This window comes from Carettochelys insculpta, chromosome 4 (genome assembly GCF_033958435.1).
Source record: "Carettochelys insculpta isolate YL-2023 chromosome 4, ASM3395843v1, whole genome shotgun sequence".
NCBI lineage: Eukaryota > Metazoa > Chordata > Testudines > Carettochelyidae > Carettochelys > Carettochelys insculpta.
The window spans coordinates 65,142,297-65,158,959 of NC_134140.1; the positions used below are offsets into that span (position 1 = coordinate 65,142,297).

General features: G+C 38.8%; 1 protein-coding gene across 2 annotated transcripts in view; it reads right to left on the reverse strand.

The window, feature by feature from the left end:
* The window catches only part of WDR17 (WD repeat domain 17), a 112,364-nt gene extending 96,416 nt beyond the window's left edge, over positions 1-15,948 (reverse strand). For both annotated transcript variants that reach the window (XM_074991858.1, XM_074991857.1), the window contains exon 1: positions 15,883-15,948. In XM_074991858.1, coding sequence (XP_074847959.1) covers positions 15,883-15,948 — 66 coding nt within the window. The remainder of the gene's footprint in view (positions 1-15,882) is intronic.
* Positions 15,949-16,663: the final 715 nt, after the last annotated feature.

A 16,663-nucleotide genomic window follows, 5' to 3' on the forward strand; every position in this document is an offset into this window, starting at 1 on the left:
CCAATTCTTTCTTCAATGTGCTTGCATGATTTACTGTATATCATACTTTGTATTTTTAGGTGAAGGTACCATTAGTAGGATTCCTTTTGCTTGCTGGCATGAATAAAGGCCATGTTAATAGTGATCAAAAGCCACTGCCATCTGATTGCTGTGAAACAAGTCTGTATTTTCAGTCTCGTTTCCAATTTGTGTGTTCATAACACAAAATATTTCACAATAACCACTGTGCTTGTATTTGAAATATGAATTTGGCTAGACTTTCTACTTTCTGAATATGTTTATAAAAAGGCAAAAAGGAACTCTATGAAAAGGTAGAAACACACATTCGAGAGACTTAGCAAACAAAAAGGGGCAGATAATTTGAAAATATTACCTTCTTTACTTTATTAAGTGGGTGTTTTTTTAATATGTTCTCAAATGAAATTATGTTCTAAAGAGCACACTGAAAAGGAAAATATTATTCCATTATTATGTTGTCAAGATAATAGAACATGCTTAAACAAAATAAATACTGTAATAAATTCTTACGTACTTTTATTATTTTTGATTTGCAATTAGATTTGAATCCACATTTTTAGAATATATAAATGATTTCAAACTTTACTCTCTAGTACTTCTTCTACACTTGTTGATATTTCTTGTTATTTATAGAGTTTCAATGCCATTGTTTGCAAAAATACTTGAGTTTTATTGCATAATATAGCCATTATAGCTAAAGAACTTAAATCACGTTAAGCAAGCATTGTTATATTCCTGGTCACCACCACGCTTCAGGCCAGCACCCTTTACATTTCCTCAAATATTGCAAGTTTCAGTCAAACATGATCAGAGTATGAAACAGAGAACAACATTCATCAGACCATCAGCATGAATAAAATGGCAGTAAAATAGAAAAACAAAAGAAATATAAATATATAACCAAACTGCTACATGTTACATCTTTAGTGATGTTAATGTTGATTTTTCAGTTTCCTGTTAAGCTCATGCCTATTAAAACACAAATAATTAATTTTATATATCTTTACAGTATATAAATTATACAGAAACATTTTGCTTATTCAGAAATTCTGTAAAATGTATACAACACTAAGAAAGCTATTACTAAAGACAGTCTACAGTTTCCTAGGAGACAGAGAAAAGCCCAAGTCTTTTCTCTTTTCAGCCGGCATTAGCAGAAACATACTAAGTCCTTCCTGGTTACTAAATATAGAAAACAGTACTACACTGGAAATCTGCTTACTTTAGAGATGCTATTATTAATTAATATAAACCCATCTGACAAAATGGATTGGATGAATAGCTACCATTTACCATTATTTACAGACACATGGCTATGCTATCCCTACCTTAGCACAAATATTATTTTTTGTGAACCACTTAAGAATTTCCATGTCCATTCCAAAACCTTGCGGCTTCCAAAATACACAATCTCTTGATCTGAATGTAGAAAGAAATCACTTTACTCAACAGGTGAAGGAACTAAACCCTGATGTTCGAAAGACTTGCTAAAGGACGCAGAAGAAAAGCCTGATCATTGTGTCGCACCACACACACAAAACGGCAGTGTCAGTAGCCTGGCAACTGCAGCTCTTTAAGAGGTACCATTTTAATTTTAATCTCTTTTTGCTTTATTTCATGTATTCCATGTATTTCATTTATTTGCTGTATTTCAGGATTGTACTACACTGTTATTTTCAAAATAGCAGCCTTTACAAGACCAGTGAAGAGGCACGACTAGCATAGTAAAGCCCTGTTTATTTAAACAGGATATATGTATAATATAAGCACATACATAAATTAACCAGTAGCAGCCATGATCAATACAATCAGTATATGTTCATGCTACCAGTGATTTTGACCCATAAGATATATATGCCTTGTTTATACAGATATATACAATATCGTTTGGGTACACGAATCTGAATATATTGTATCTTTATGATACACTTATATACAGGAATACTGATTACCAAAAGACACATTTTCTGATTCTCCATATAGAATGAGTCTCTCCTTCTTCTGACTTCCTTGCATTGTGAAAACTGTGTAAATTGTTATTTTGAGTTACAGCTAAGGTGTAGTTGTAGACTCAAAGCTAAAAATATTAATTTTGGCTGCTTGTCAACAATACAAAAGTTAAAAGATATAGTTTAAATTTCTGATATATATGTAAGGATGTTATCTGCTTAAAGACAGGGGTTTCATAATCAATTATGTGAAAATATTTATAGAAGAGGAAAACATGCGTTGTGGTCCCCTCAGTTTCAGATACATCACTTCTTGCATGGGAGGAGTTTGCTGACATAGAAAAGAGATAGAGAGGTCTGATTTTTTAATAAGATGGATGTCATAAAATTACTGGGAAATCCATGGACCTCTGGCAGGAGGACTGATTTAAATCATGATTAAAATCACCAAACATGAAATATTAAGTAAAATAACTAATTATAATCTTATTTTGCATATTTTCAGTAATTTTCTTTACAAAATGTTAATTCTCATTGGTTGGTAACTACTTAGACATTTTGACTTGTAACTACTGGACCTGTGTGCCCTGCTTGATTTGGTGGGGGTGACAGTTACACCAAGTACACCCACCCAGTGCAGGTAGAGAGAAAGGAGACCTTGGGGTAAGCAGATTTGGGGAGTACTGTCACCCTAATTTCAAGGAATCTAGTCAGGCCTGAGCAGCTATTGCCAGGCAGACACATGGGGGCTACTTGTGTCCATGGGAGAGTAAACTTTTACCCCAGTGCAAGTGTGCGGTACAAATACAGGGGACAAGCACCCAGGTGCAAGCTGGGGTAGTCCCATACCTTCCCCATCTGGTACTGATTGGAAGGGATTTCCCAGTGTTCAGCGGCCTGCTTCCCTCCAAAGATCAGGGATTGAGGGAGCCCCCAATCACCAAGAGTTAGATGCTGAAGGTAAACATACCTCAGTGTTCTCAGATCTGGCCCAAGAATTGTATCCCAGCCCTGGCAGGGGCCAGTGATTAAAAGGACAGAGGCAGGTACCTAAGACATTTGGCATGTAGCCAGCCATTAAACCAATTAAATTCACATGGGAGAGATGGGGCAGGGGGGAGGGCTGGGTGGGGAAGGGGGTGTCCAGGATCACAGAGGGGGCTTGGGGGGGGCCCAGAGGGCACAGGGGAGCTGGGGTCACAGAGGGGGTGGGGGGACTGGGGGTTGCAGGGGTCATTGAGGGGGTTGTGGGTCACAGGGCGGCTTAGGAGCCTGGGAGTTCCCGCCCCAGAGCCAGGCAAGGGGTCCCCCAGACCAGAGCCAGCTGCATCTCAGTGCCAGGGGAGGGATCCCCATGTAACCAGCACCCTGTACCAACTGCATCTCTGGCAGGGTGAGGGATCATTGTGTAACCAGCCCCAATGTCTCACCCCAGAGCCAACCACATTTGTAGCCAGTTACATCTCCAAGCCAGGCAAGGGGTCCTCATATAACCAGCCCCCTTCACACCCTACTCCAGATCCAGTTATATCTCGGTGTCAGGCTAGGGGTCTCTATGTAACTGGCCCCCTGTGACCTACCCCAGAGCCAGCTGCATTTTCATTCAAGGTGAGAGGTCCCATGTGACTGGTTCCTAAATCCCACCCCAAAGCCAGCCAAGTAAGGGGTCCCTACATCCCACTCAACATTCGTGCCAAGTGAGAGGTCCCTGTGTCACCAACCCTTCCCTACCCCAAAACCAGACGCATCTCCATGTCAGGCAAGGAATCCCTGTATGAGTCCCCATATCTCCTCTGAGAGCCAACATCTCAGTTCTGGGTCCCTGTATAATCATTCCCTGTGTTCTACCACAGAGCCAGCCACATCTCAGCACTGTGTAAAGGGTCCTTGCAGGAGAGAAACTCTCTAGAAGTGGGAGGTCCCAAACTCTGGCCCTGTTCCCACATCCCTATTCTCCCCAAAAGCCCTACAGCCCCACCTTGCTCCTCCACCAAAAAGTGGAGGGGCCATTTTACTCTGGGATCCTGTTTAACCAGCCCCCTCCCACCAGCCTCACCTCAGCGCCTGGTCCCCAAATATTAGCCCTCCCACACCAAAAACAGTCACATTTCAGATCTGGGCAAGGAGTCACCAGATAACTAGCTCCCCACAGACACACCATGTCTTAGCACTGGGCGAGGGAGCTTCCTTTTAGAAGCCTGCCACCCCATCCCTGAGCCAGCCGCATGTCCGCTGTGAGGGTGCCCCTACTACCATCCCCACATCTCAGCCCAGAAACAAAATAGGAAGAAGGATTCTTTTGAAAATAGGGTTTGTTTTCAAAGGAACCCCATCTACACAGCTGTTTTTGCTTCCAGAAAAGGCTCTTCCGGAAGAAAGATCATGTGTAAATATGCAACTGAAGCGCAAGATATGTAAATCCACACCTCATTTGCATTTCGGATCTCATTCATTTGCATTCCGCTTCTGAAAGTGGAACATAGTGTAGCCATAGCCAATGTGAAGTACTGCGCCAAATAATAGTTTTAACTGTTACTGTAGATTTCTTGCAGGCAGCATGTAAACAAGTTGATGAGGGAGCTGGGCAGAATTCCAGTCAACGAAACTATCTCCTTTTGGAAAATCTTGTATATGTAAAATTGTTGCTGTAGGCTTCCATTCTACTATTTTAACCTGACAATTTAATCTGTCAATATGGCTTAAAACTTCACCCCCCACCCACCTTAGAAGTCATGAAGAAAAGTTGGGAATCAACTCCCATTGACTTTCAGTGGAATTGGGTCATTAGCTCCCTGTTGTCCCCTTAAGAGGCGATGAGCTTTCATGGGTAAGACCCACTTCCTCATTATCCATGATAGCTGATCACGTAATAAATAAAATTGCTAGTCTTTAAGGTGCTACGGGACTACTTGTTTGTTTTGTGAAGCTACCGACTAACCTAGTTACCCCTCAGACTTTTTCCTATTTTTGATTAATCCACTAAAATCTGTGTATATTTGCCCAAGGGCTACATATTTATTTAAGTGTAATCTTCCCACAACACGTATCCAAGGCAAGACGTATTTCAATATATCACTGTTGATCATGGTCAGTGCTTGTTACTGCTGCAACTCACCTGTGCATTGAGGATGACTTGTGTTTTCATTCTTACCCTATACAATTTAGCTATTCATTAGTTGTAAACTCTTGCTTAATAAACTCCTTAATTATATGTATTAAGATATATAAATTGTTTATGCAAATCTCATAACTATAATAAATGAGCACTGTATTGTTTATGTGTTTTCCATTTTTACACACAATAACTACTATGAATATATGACGAAGGGCACAATTTTATATTCTTGCCCTAGGTGCCAAATTAGCTAGTTACAACACTGCTGCTGCCCCCACACCCCGTCATCTTCTCCAAACTAAACAAACCCAATTTTTTCAGTCTTCACTCACAGGTCACATTTAATAGCTCTTTAATCATTTTTGTTCCTCTTCTTTGGACTTTCCGCCATTTGTCCACATCCCTGAAATGTGGTGCCCAGAATTGGACACAATACTCCACTCCATTTGCGGTTCAACGAGAGTGGAGCAGAGTGGAAGAATTACTGCTCGTGTTGTACAACACTCCTGCTAATACATCCCAGAATTATGTTTGCTTTTTATTTCTTTTTTTTTTCCTTTCCAAGATTCACTGTTGACTCATATTTAGCTTGTGATCTTCTACAATCGAACTGATTGTTCCTTCCTAAGTGGAGCATTTTGCATTTGTCCTTTTTGAATTTCATCCTAGTTACGTCAGACGATTTCTCCAGTTTGTCCAGATCATTTTGAATTTCTTCGAGGGTTGAACAGCATGATTAACTGTCCAAGAAAGTCAATACTTTTTCATTTGAAAGAGATGGTCCATTTAGGAGGAAGTTTGCCAACTTTTCTGAACTCTACACAAAGGTTTGAATTTGCAGCCTAAAAACTGCACATGTAAAATATTTACTGATACAGAAGAATCTTTATGATCTACATTTCACTACTGTACATCATAATTCTCACAAAAATATATTACTGACTACTAAATTCTCAACACAAAGCTTAAGGGCAAATGCTGTGGTGGAACCTCATTAAGTCTTCACATTTAGTATAGTACAGTTTCTAAAATAATGTATATTAGGAAGTATTATAAATTAAAACTGAAATACCTTTGTCAAATAAATGACCATTGTACAATTTATTACATTACATTTGCCTTCATCTTTACCCTCTGGGCCTTATTCACTCACTAGATTCACAAAATTCAGTAATTTTCTATAGGCTTCTGAATACTAAAGGGAATCTGTGAGATAGTGAAATGTAGTTTCAAAGTATACAGATTATGTAAAATAATTATGGAAATGCAGCTGAGTCCAGCTTTAGTTATAAAGTTCTGGAAGTTGGAAGAGATTCCAGAAGACTTGGAAAGAGCAAATATAGTGCCCATCCATAAAAAGGGAAACAAGAACACCCTAGGAAACTACAGACCACTCAGTTTAACCCAGGAAAGATAATGGAACAAGTAAATAATGAATTAATCTGCAAACATCTGGAAGAAAATAAGGTGACAGGTAACAGCCTGCATGGATTTGTAAAGAACAAATCATGTCAAACCAATCTGATAGCTCTATTTGATGGGATAATAAATCTTGTAGATAAGGAAGAAGCAGTGGATGTTGTATACCTAGGCTTTAGTAAGGCATCTGATATAAACTCGCATGACTTTCTTATCAATAAACTAGGCAAATACAACTTAGGAAGGGCTGCTATAAGGTGGGTGCATAACAGGCTGGATAACCATTCTCAGAGAGTAGTTATTAACAGTTCACAATCTTACTGGAAGGGCATAATAAGTGGGGTTCTGCAGATGTCTGTTTTGGGACCAGTTCAATTCCGTATCTTCATCAACAATTTAAATATTGTGATAGAGAGTATGCTTATGAAGTTTGTACATGTTACCAAGATGGGAGGGGTTGCAACTGCTTTGGAGGACAGGGTCAGAATTCAAAGTGATCGGGACAAACTAGAGAAATGATCTGAGCTAAATAGGATGAAATTTAAAAAGGACAAATGCAAAGTACTCCACTTAGGAAGGAACGATCTGCTTCATACATACAGAATGTACAGCAACTGTCTAGGAAGGAGTAGAGCAGAAAGGGATCATAGCAGACCACAGGCTAAATATGAGTCAACAAAGTGATGCTGTTGCAAAAAAAAAAAAAAAAATGCAAACACGATTCTGGGATGCATTAACAGGAGTGTTGTGAGCAGGATACAAGACTTCATTCTTCCTCTCTACTCAGCACTCATGGGCCTTATTTGGAGTATTGTGTCCAGTTACGGGCACCACATTTCAAGAAAGATGTGGAGCTACTGGGGAAGGTCCGGAGAAGAGCAACAAGAATGATTAAAGGTGTAGAGAACATGAACTATGAGGGAAGACTGAAAGAACTGGGCTTATTTGTTAAGAAAAGAGTAGACTGAGAAGGGACATGATAGCACTTTAAAGTACCTAAAAGAGAGTTACAAGGAAAAGGGAGAAAAATTGGTATCCTTGGACTCTGAGGATAGGTATACACTATAAACTGTAGCAAAGGGAGGTTTAGGTTGGACCTTAGGAAAAACTTCCTAACTGTCAGGGTGGTTAAACACTGGAATAAACTACCTAGGGAGGTTGTGGAATCTTCATCACTGGAGATATTTAAGAGCTGTTTAGATAGACAACTATCAGGAATGGTCTAGATGGTGTTTGGTCCTGCTCTGAGGACAGGGAACCAGACTCGATGACCTCATGAGGTCCCTTCTGGTTCTAGTGTTATATAAGATAGATTATGAATACTTCCTGTAATATATCCAAAAAGCCATGACCCTCACATTTCATATGGCAAATTTCATATCAGATTAGAGTTTGTTTTCATTTTTTTTTTACCTCAAACTCTCCCTAAAAGAGAGCTATGTGGTTTCAAAAATTTCCATATACGAAGCTTGAAATAGAGATGAAGAATAAGGAATGATTTTTTAGAATAGGGTAATGGAAAAAAGAAAATCAAACAAGAGGACCCACCTTACTAATGCTAAAGAAATCTATGAGAAGAACTGTGTGTTCAACAGAAAATAAAACACATAACATAAACCTCACAGGGAACAAAGCCACACCACCTCTTACATATAACACAATATATAACATAATACATATGCACACACAGAGACAGCCTAAGGATCAGATAGAACACACTGATTTACAGTTTCAATGCACCTTCAATTCTGAGAATTTACTACATTTCTATAAATGCTTGTAGAATAGGTATCCATGCAAGTAAAACGGATGGATGGTATTTGCAAGAAGTTTGTTGAAAGCATTTCTTAATGAAATAGAACAATAAAATATCACATTTATCCTGCAGAATAAGATATCTCTTTCATAAGGCTGGTGTCTGCCTCAAAGATAAAAATAGACTTGAAGAAACAGGTGTGCCTGTACCACTTTTCCATTGATGCTTTGCAGATTTCTACCCATATTTTGTCAACTCCTGCATAAATACATAATTGTGTGTATTTACAACAGATTAAAATATGAAAACTTATGTCTGATCCTCAAGCTTCTGGCAAGCTAACTATGCATTATTGACAAGGTTGTGCATCTCTGGTTTAAGGCTACATTTGATTTGGCAGTACTTCAACAATGGGCATCAGGACCTGCTTCTACGTCCTGTCTAATAACACTGGCTGCTATGGTGCCACTCTTGATGTCAAAAGAGTGAGCCAAGGAGCTCAGAAGTTCCATTTTGAAAAGCAGTCCTCAGCCTTTTGTAATTTCTAGGGAATCATCAGCACTGGAGAAATAAAAGAGAGACAAAAAATAAACCACAAGAACACTATGCCATTTTATAAATTAGGCAGTCTCTCTTAGAACTTCTACTCCCAATCTGCTAACATGAAGTCTTTCACAAAATCATTTAGATATTTTTAATATCAGTCACAACTACTGCAGGTTGAACTTCTCTAGCTCAGCACTGTGGAGACCTGACTGGTGTTGAACAAGAGAATTTCCCAGACCACAGGAGGTCAGTATTGTCTAGCAGCATTACCAACACTTGCACTGCTTCCTGGGCTCTTAAAAGACATTTATGGGTAAATTAGAGCTATATAATAGCACAAAACACTGAGAGCCAGGACTGATGGCTGTAAGCAAATTTTATGGGAAGTGGTCTCCTGGCTAATTAAACTCATGCCCGATTACGGATATTGCCAGATGAGAGCATACCAGATTAGAGAGGTTCAACCTGTACCTCAGAAGTTAGGAAATGCCAGAAATAAGGTTAATTCAGCACCTTTGCACGTAGGTTTCTGGAATAGTCTTTGATTACATGATCATTTACATTTTTTCCCACCAAACTTACCTGCAAAAATATTGAGAGTCCTGTTGTAAAGTGGCATTGTAACTTCTCAATTAAATGGTTACAAGAATTTCATAACATGGGCAGACAATATATTTTTCCTATCCTTTTCCTGAGAAATGGCTGAAACTTAAAACAAGATATGTTGGGTGACAGACAACTTTACCAGTGCTATCTATAACCATTAGAATTTAAAGAAGAAAAAAAAGAAAATGTTGTGATCTAGGGATGAAAAAATCTTTCTTTTAGAAATACAAAAAGATGCAAATCCAAATGTGCAAACTAGTGCTCCAGAGTGATAAATGCATATGCTAACATTCCTAACAGTATATAGCAAGCATGTTTATCATACAAGTAGTTATGTCTACCTGAGACAATATCCAGAACAGGTTTCAAACCAACATGTTTGAGAGCTGGCTGATCACATGATACTAGAATTAATAGATTTCAGATGTTAAATGCAATTAAAGTGACAGCTAACATACATTAAATACAGTAAAAGCTTGATTATCCAGCCTCCCTGGGGAATGGGAATTTCCAGATAATTAAATCTTCTGGTTATCTGAGCACTGACCCCACAGCAGCCAGCAAGGCAGCCATCCTGTAGCCACCAGTCAAGAGGCCCTATGGGCTGTGATGCCAGATAACAAATTTGCCAGTTATCCAGGTGTCGGATAACAAGGCTTTCACTATATTTTCACTTTCCAAATATGGCAGAGAAAGTATGATTCAGGAAATATACCAACTATGTAATATAGCATGGAAAGAAGGGAAGGCACATAAGGAATGGACAAAATCTGTGCTAGTGACAATACACAAGAAAAGAAGTGCACTGGAGTGCAAGAACTACAGAACGATTGCCCTAACAAGTCATCTGGGCAAGATGCTGATGATGATACTGATGGAGCAACTGAGATCACAGACAGAAGAACATCTAGTGGACAAGCAAGTGGGATTCAGGAAAGACAGAAGTACCATATGGCAGATATTGGCACCAAAATTGTTAGCAGAGAAAGCTCAATGAAAGAAAAAGAACATCTACAATCCCTTCGTCGATTTTCAAAATGCATTTGACAGTATGGATCAGAAAGTGACTTAGGTGGTGTTGGAGTCATATGGAGTGGACAGAAGACTGACACGGTTGTTGAAGGACATCAACAACAATGCAGAGGCAGAGGTGAGAACTTGCAGAGAGTTGGGAAGTTGGTTTAGAATGAGTAGAGGTATGAGACAAAGTATCTTCATCACACACCTAGATAGAGCGATGGACAAGATCAAGGAAGAGGAAGAAGGGATATCCATGCATGGGATGAGAATCAATAACTTGAGGTTCTCAGATGATATAGTTACAATTGAAGAAGATGAAGAGAAGCTAGGTGCTAAACAAGGAAGGGAAGAGGTATGGACTGATTATGAACATCATCATCATTATCCTCAGTAACCGTGGGCTCACGGCCCATTGGTATCTGATGCCTCTCACTATTTCCTTCCATCTTTCCCTGTCCAGTGTGGAGGGGCTTAGTTTCTGTAGACTAGCCCTGCACCAATCACCTATATCATCTATCCATTTTCTGTGGGGTCTGCCTCTTCTATTCAAACCATCCGTTATGCCAAATACCAGGGTCTTGATTTTTCATTCATCATTCATTCTGCAAATATGCCCAAATAGTTGTAGCTTCCATTTTATAACCTTCTGCAGCAGGTTCTCTTTCCGCTGTATCTTTCTATATAATTCCTCATTGGTGACCTTCTGCTCCATCCTATTCTCAGAATCTTTCTATAACACCTCCTTTCGAACGCCAATATTCTTCTCTTCAAATCTTCCGTTATCAGCCATGTCTCACATCCGTACAACATGCTGCTGAATACACACGTTTTCAAGACGCTCAGCTTTGCTCTCAAGCTAATTGCTTTGCAGATCTTGTCCATCACCTTCAAACTAGCTCTTGCGTTCACTATTCTAGTCACTATTTCCTTCTTACAGTCTAAATCATACATTACTTTGCTCCCCAGATATGTGAACTTCTCTACATTTTCTAGGTCATCTACACTGATCTTCCTTCCTATTTCCTTATCTCCAAATACCATTGTTTTTGTTTTAATCAATGTTCATAATCAGTCCATGCCGCTTCCCTTCTTCGTTTAACACATGCACCATTTTGGCTATTTTCTCCTCATCTTTCTCAATTATAACTATATCATCCACAAACCTTAACTTGTTAATTCTTTTCCCATGCACAGATATCCCTTCTACCTCTCCCTTGATCTTGTCCATCGCTCTTTCCAGGTGTGCAATGAAGATACTTGGTGATATTGGATCTCCTTGTCTCGTACCTCTACTTGTTTTAAACCAACTTCCCAACTCCCCGCATGTTCTCACCGCTGCCTCTGCATTGTCATTAATATTCTTCGACAACTGTATCAGTCTGCTATCCACTCCGTATGACTCCAACACTGCCCAAGTAACTTTCTGATCTATACTGTCAAATGCATTTTGAAAATCGACGAAGCAAATGTATATGTTCTTGTTCTTCCATCAAGCTTTTTCCGCTATCAATCTTACAGCCAATATCTGCTGAATGCTACTTCTATCTTTTCTGAATCCCGCTTGCTTGTCTGCTATATGTTCTTCTATCTGCGATCTTAGTCTCTCAGTCAGTATCATCATCAGCACCTTGCCTAGATGACTCGTTAGGGCAATCGTTCTGTAGTTCTTGCACTCCAATGTACTTCCTTTCTTGGGTATTGTCACTAGCACAGATCTTGTCCATTCCTTAAGCACGCTCCCTTCTATCCATGCTACATTACACAGTCAGTGTATTACTTGAATCATGTTTTCTCTGCCGTATTTGATCATCTCTCCCGTGATCTTATCATTTCCAGGGCTCTTGTTGTTCTTTAGTTGTTTCACCGCTTTTTCTACATCCTCCTTTGAAATATCGGTCTTGCTCTTGATGCTCGGTGGAGATTTCTCTTTCAGTTCTTCAATCAGTCCCTCTGAGACACTCGGGTCCAACTGTGCTTTGTATAGATAGGTGCAATATCTCGTCCATCACTGCACAATCTTCTCCCTGTTCATGAGCACTTCGTTCTCATCTTTGATCGCCATCTGCTTCAGTTGCCATTTCCTATTAATATTCTAATTTTCTTATACACCTCCATGGTCTTACATTTGCCATAATACCTCTCTATATCTTCACATTGCTCCTCTAACCATTTCTGCTAATCCCTTCTGGCTGCTTTCCTTACCTCATTGCATTTCACCCTATATTGCTGTTCTGCCATCTCAGAAACATCCCTTCTGATCTTCAGCACTCTCTTCTCTTGAACCAACTTCAATCTCTCCTGGGTAATCCACTTCTTATTGATCTTTTCTTCTTCTGGAACAGGCTGCTCAATTGCCTCTTCTATAGCGATGGCTATCCCTGTGACTCTCTTACCTAGATCTTTCTCTGTGGAGATATTCTTAATCTTCTCTTTGAGTGTTGCTCTGTATGCATTCCCTGTTTCTTCCTCACATAGTCTTGCCACATCTCTTCTTTTCTTAAACTGCATCTTACATTTTCTTCTGAGTTTTATCTTGATGTTTGTGATCATTAGACTGTGGTCTGAGTCTATATCCACTCCTTGGAAAGTTCGGCACTGCTGTACTGATGTCATCTATCTTCTTCTTATCAAAATCATATCTATCATATTCTTGGACTTCCCGTCATTCGATCGCCATGTTCACTTCCTACAGTCTTTTTGTTGGAATCTTGTGTTGCAGATCACTATCTCATGCTCTGTAGGAAACTTTAGTAGTTTCTCACCTCATTCATTTCTTTCTCCGTATCCAAACTTTCCCATGACTCTCTCCAACCTTCGTTATCTGTTCCAACCTTCACATGCCAGTCTCCTCCGATGATCAACACATCTTTCTTCAGTATCTCCTCCACCAGCTTTGTCAAGTCTTTATAGAATAGGCCAATCTCTTCCTCCATATTGTCTAACATGGATGCATACACCTGAATGACTGAGATGTTGAACTGTTTTGCTTCGAATCTTGCTACCATCATTCTTGCACTCACCGGTTTGTATCCTAATAATGCTATTTTAGCTGTTTTGCTAAGAAGGAGTCCAACTCCTGCCTCATGCTTTGTTTTGTTTCCTGACCAAATGACTTCACAACCACATATCTCTCCTGATCCTGTCCAACACATCTCTGCCAGTCCAAATATATTGCATCGGTATCTCTCCATCTCTTTCCGAAGCAGCTCTAATTTTCCAGTTGTCCACAGTGTTCGGACGTTCTATGTTCCAATGGATAGCATATGTGTTAGTTCTAATTTTCTTTCAGTAGCCAACTTATCAACCCAACCCTAATCGCTTGAGTGGTTTCGCGGACCTTGTTTATCTGGGCCACGTCCAAGCCAGCATCTTTTATCATTTATCAGATTTCATTCGTATTGTTGTTTGACAGTCAGCACATCAACACACATCTGACCAATCCTCCTCCTCCATCCAGGCTTGCGACTGGCATGGAGATCACAGAGGCTTCATGGCGGAGTTTTGTGAACATCAATAAAACAAAAACAATGGTATTTGGAGATAAGGAAATAGGAAGAAAGATCAGTGTAGATGGGATTGAACTAGAGAAAACTGAGAAGTTCACATATCTGGAGAGAAACTTAACACACGATCTAGAGTGTAAGAAGGAAATAGCAACTAGAATAGCATAAGCAAGAGTGAGTTTGAAGACAATGGATAAGATCTGGAAAAGCAAAGTGACTAGCTTAGGAACAAAGCTGAGCATTTTGAAAATGTGTATTTATCAGCATGTTGTATAGATGTGATAATAGATGTTGTATAGATGTTGTACAGATGTGAGATATGGGTGATAACGAAAGATTCGAAGAGAAGGATATTGGAATTCAAGAAGAGTTGTTATAAACAGATCCTGAGAATAGGATGGATGCAGAAGGTCACCAACGAGGAATTATAGAGGAAAATGCAGCTGCAAGAGAAACTATTGCAGAAGGTTATATAACGGAACTTACAGCTATTCAGTCATATCTGCAGAATCAACAATAAACCAAAAATCAAGACCCTGGTATTCAGCACAATGAATGGTTCGAATAGGAGAGGCAAACCCCACAAAGAATGGGTAGATGACATAGTAGATTGGTATGGAGCAAGTCTACAGAAACTAAGCCACTCCACACTGGGCAAGGAAAGATCGAAGGAAATCATGAGGGAGGCATCGAACACCAACAGGTGCTGAGCCCATGGTTGATGATGGGGAAGACAATGACGACGACCTTGCCAGGCCTGCCGTTGCTATAGTAAGCACATCAACAGTAGATGATATGAAAAAAAGGTAGGTATTCCATAAAATCATGAAGGTGTAATGCGTACTATGAAAATATTAGCGAAATCTGATGTAGATAAACTGTTTTCATCTCCTGAAAGGTTACCAGCCACACTATAGCATATCCTCTTTCCTGCTTTCTGTTTGCCAGTGGATCATTATATACAGCTACACTAACCTCACAACTGCCTACCTCATGAGTAGCTGACAGAGGACAAGGCTGTATCAAAGCAACCATGTGATGAAAAACATACAGTAGATGAGAATGAGAACAAAAATTAACATCTTCTAGTGCTGCATTGCAGCAGTGAACACATAGTTCTCACATAACAAATCACACATATATTTAATTAATAAGGTACTGCTGAAAAACAGGGACACCAGCAATTCCGGCTGCAATATGATCAAATGGCTGAGAAATATACCTTTAAAAGACACAAAGCAATTCCTGTAAAAGAGAGCATAACATACCAAAATAAATATGCCTTGCATTATTTTTCCATCTTAAACCTAGGAAAAATAGCAATTGATCAAATTTGCCTGAAGCATATGGTTCTCAAAACACATTTATTTTTTTCCAAGACATCTTGCAAAGGTTGTCATGGCAACCACTCTTCTTATTTTGAAATTATGTCATTCGCTTCAGAAAATCCTATACAAATATCCAGGGATGCAACATGAAGATAATCCCAGGTAAAGTTCTGTACTTTATTTATTAAATACTGTCTTATTCAGATTTTCCACACTCTAGCCTATTCGTCAGCATACCTAGTTCACTAGAACCTCTAGTTATTATATTCATTCCTTCTAATAGACTAAAATGGAATATTTAATTAAATGTTCGAAAATTTATCATGTATTAAAGTACACAGCCAAAAAATCAAAATACATCTATGTGGCAACTGAAGCTCCAAGAATGAAAAAATGCAGTTCCAATGGTCCGCAATAGTATGTTTTCCTGAAATCTGCAAAATATGACAGTATATACTTACCCCAGGATTAAGATCATATAAGTAAATATTAATGATCCATTTTCAGTACTGCAATGCAAATAATGCTAACAGTATATAAGTAACACAGAAACAGCAGTGCAATCAAGAAAAATGCAAGGCAGTAAAATAGCAAATGATAATTTTAAACAAAGAATTCTTACTCTTCTGTGTCCCTCATACCAATCATCTTCATCAAACCAGTGAGAAATATAACTCATCCAAGCCATGATACATGATATGTTTGAAATTTAAAACAATCATAAGACTATATGTCAGCATCTGAACACATGTAAGGACACAATGCTAAAATTTACCCAAACTAAACCAAGCTATACAGAGATCAGTTCTGATCTTATTCAGAGCTCGTGAAATGATTCTCTACAACAAGCTGTCAATTCAAGAATATTTCATGTAAAATACTGTTACTGAGAACACAAATATGATCAATTTAACAAATTCTCAATGAGAAAACAGAAATCAATAATAAAATTGCTGTCATATGCTTCTGTATTTTAAAACTAAAGTTGAGTAATGTTTCCAACTGTATTATAAAGCACTGATGAGCTGTGAAAACAATTCCGCTAGACTGTTTAGTGGTTCTTATTTATTCTCCAAAACAGATTTTCTGTTTTAATTTTAGACTATACCAAATGTTTGTAAGAGATACCATTTACAGAACACAAAATATAAGTGTTGAAATGTAAAGAACCTTTATGTTTATGTGGCTAGATAATTAGGCAATATCAGTTTCAATCAGAGCACTTAAGTTTTTTATGGGGAGTGGTCAAGCATGGTACAAATGCCACCATACGGTAATGGTCAAAATGCCTAAGAACAGGTTGCCTAACAAATTCTAGCAAAAACAAGAAATCTGTTTTTAAGACCTCTAAAGAATCCATCGTTTGAGCTTTGCAACAGCCATCAGAACTGACCAAGAGCTCA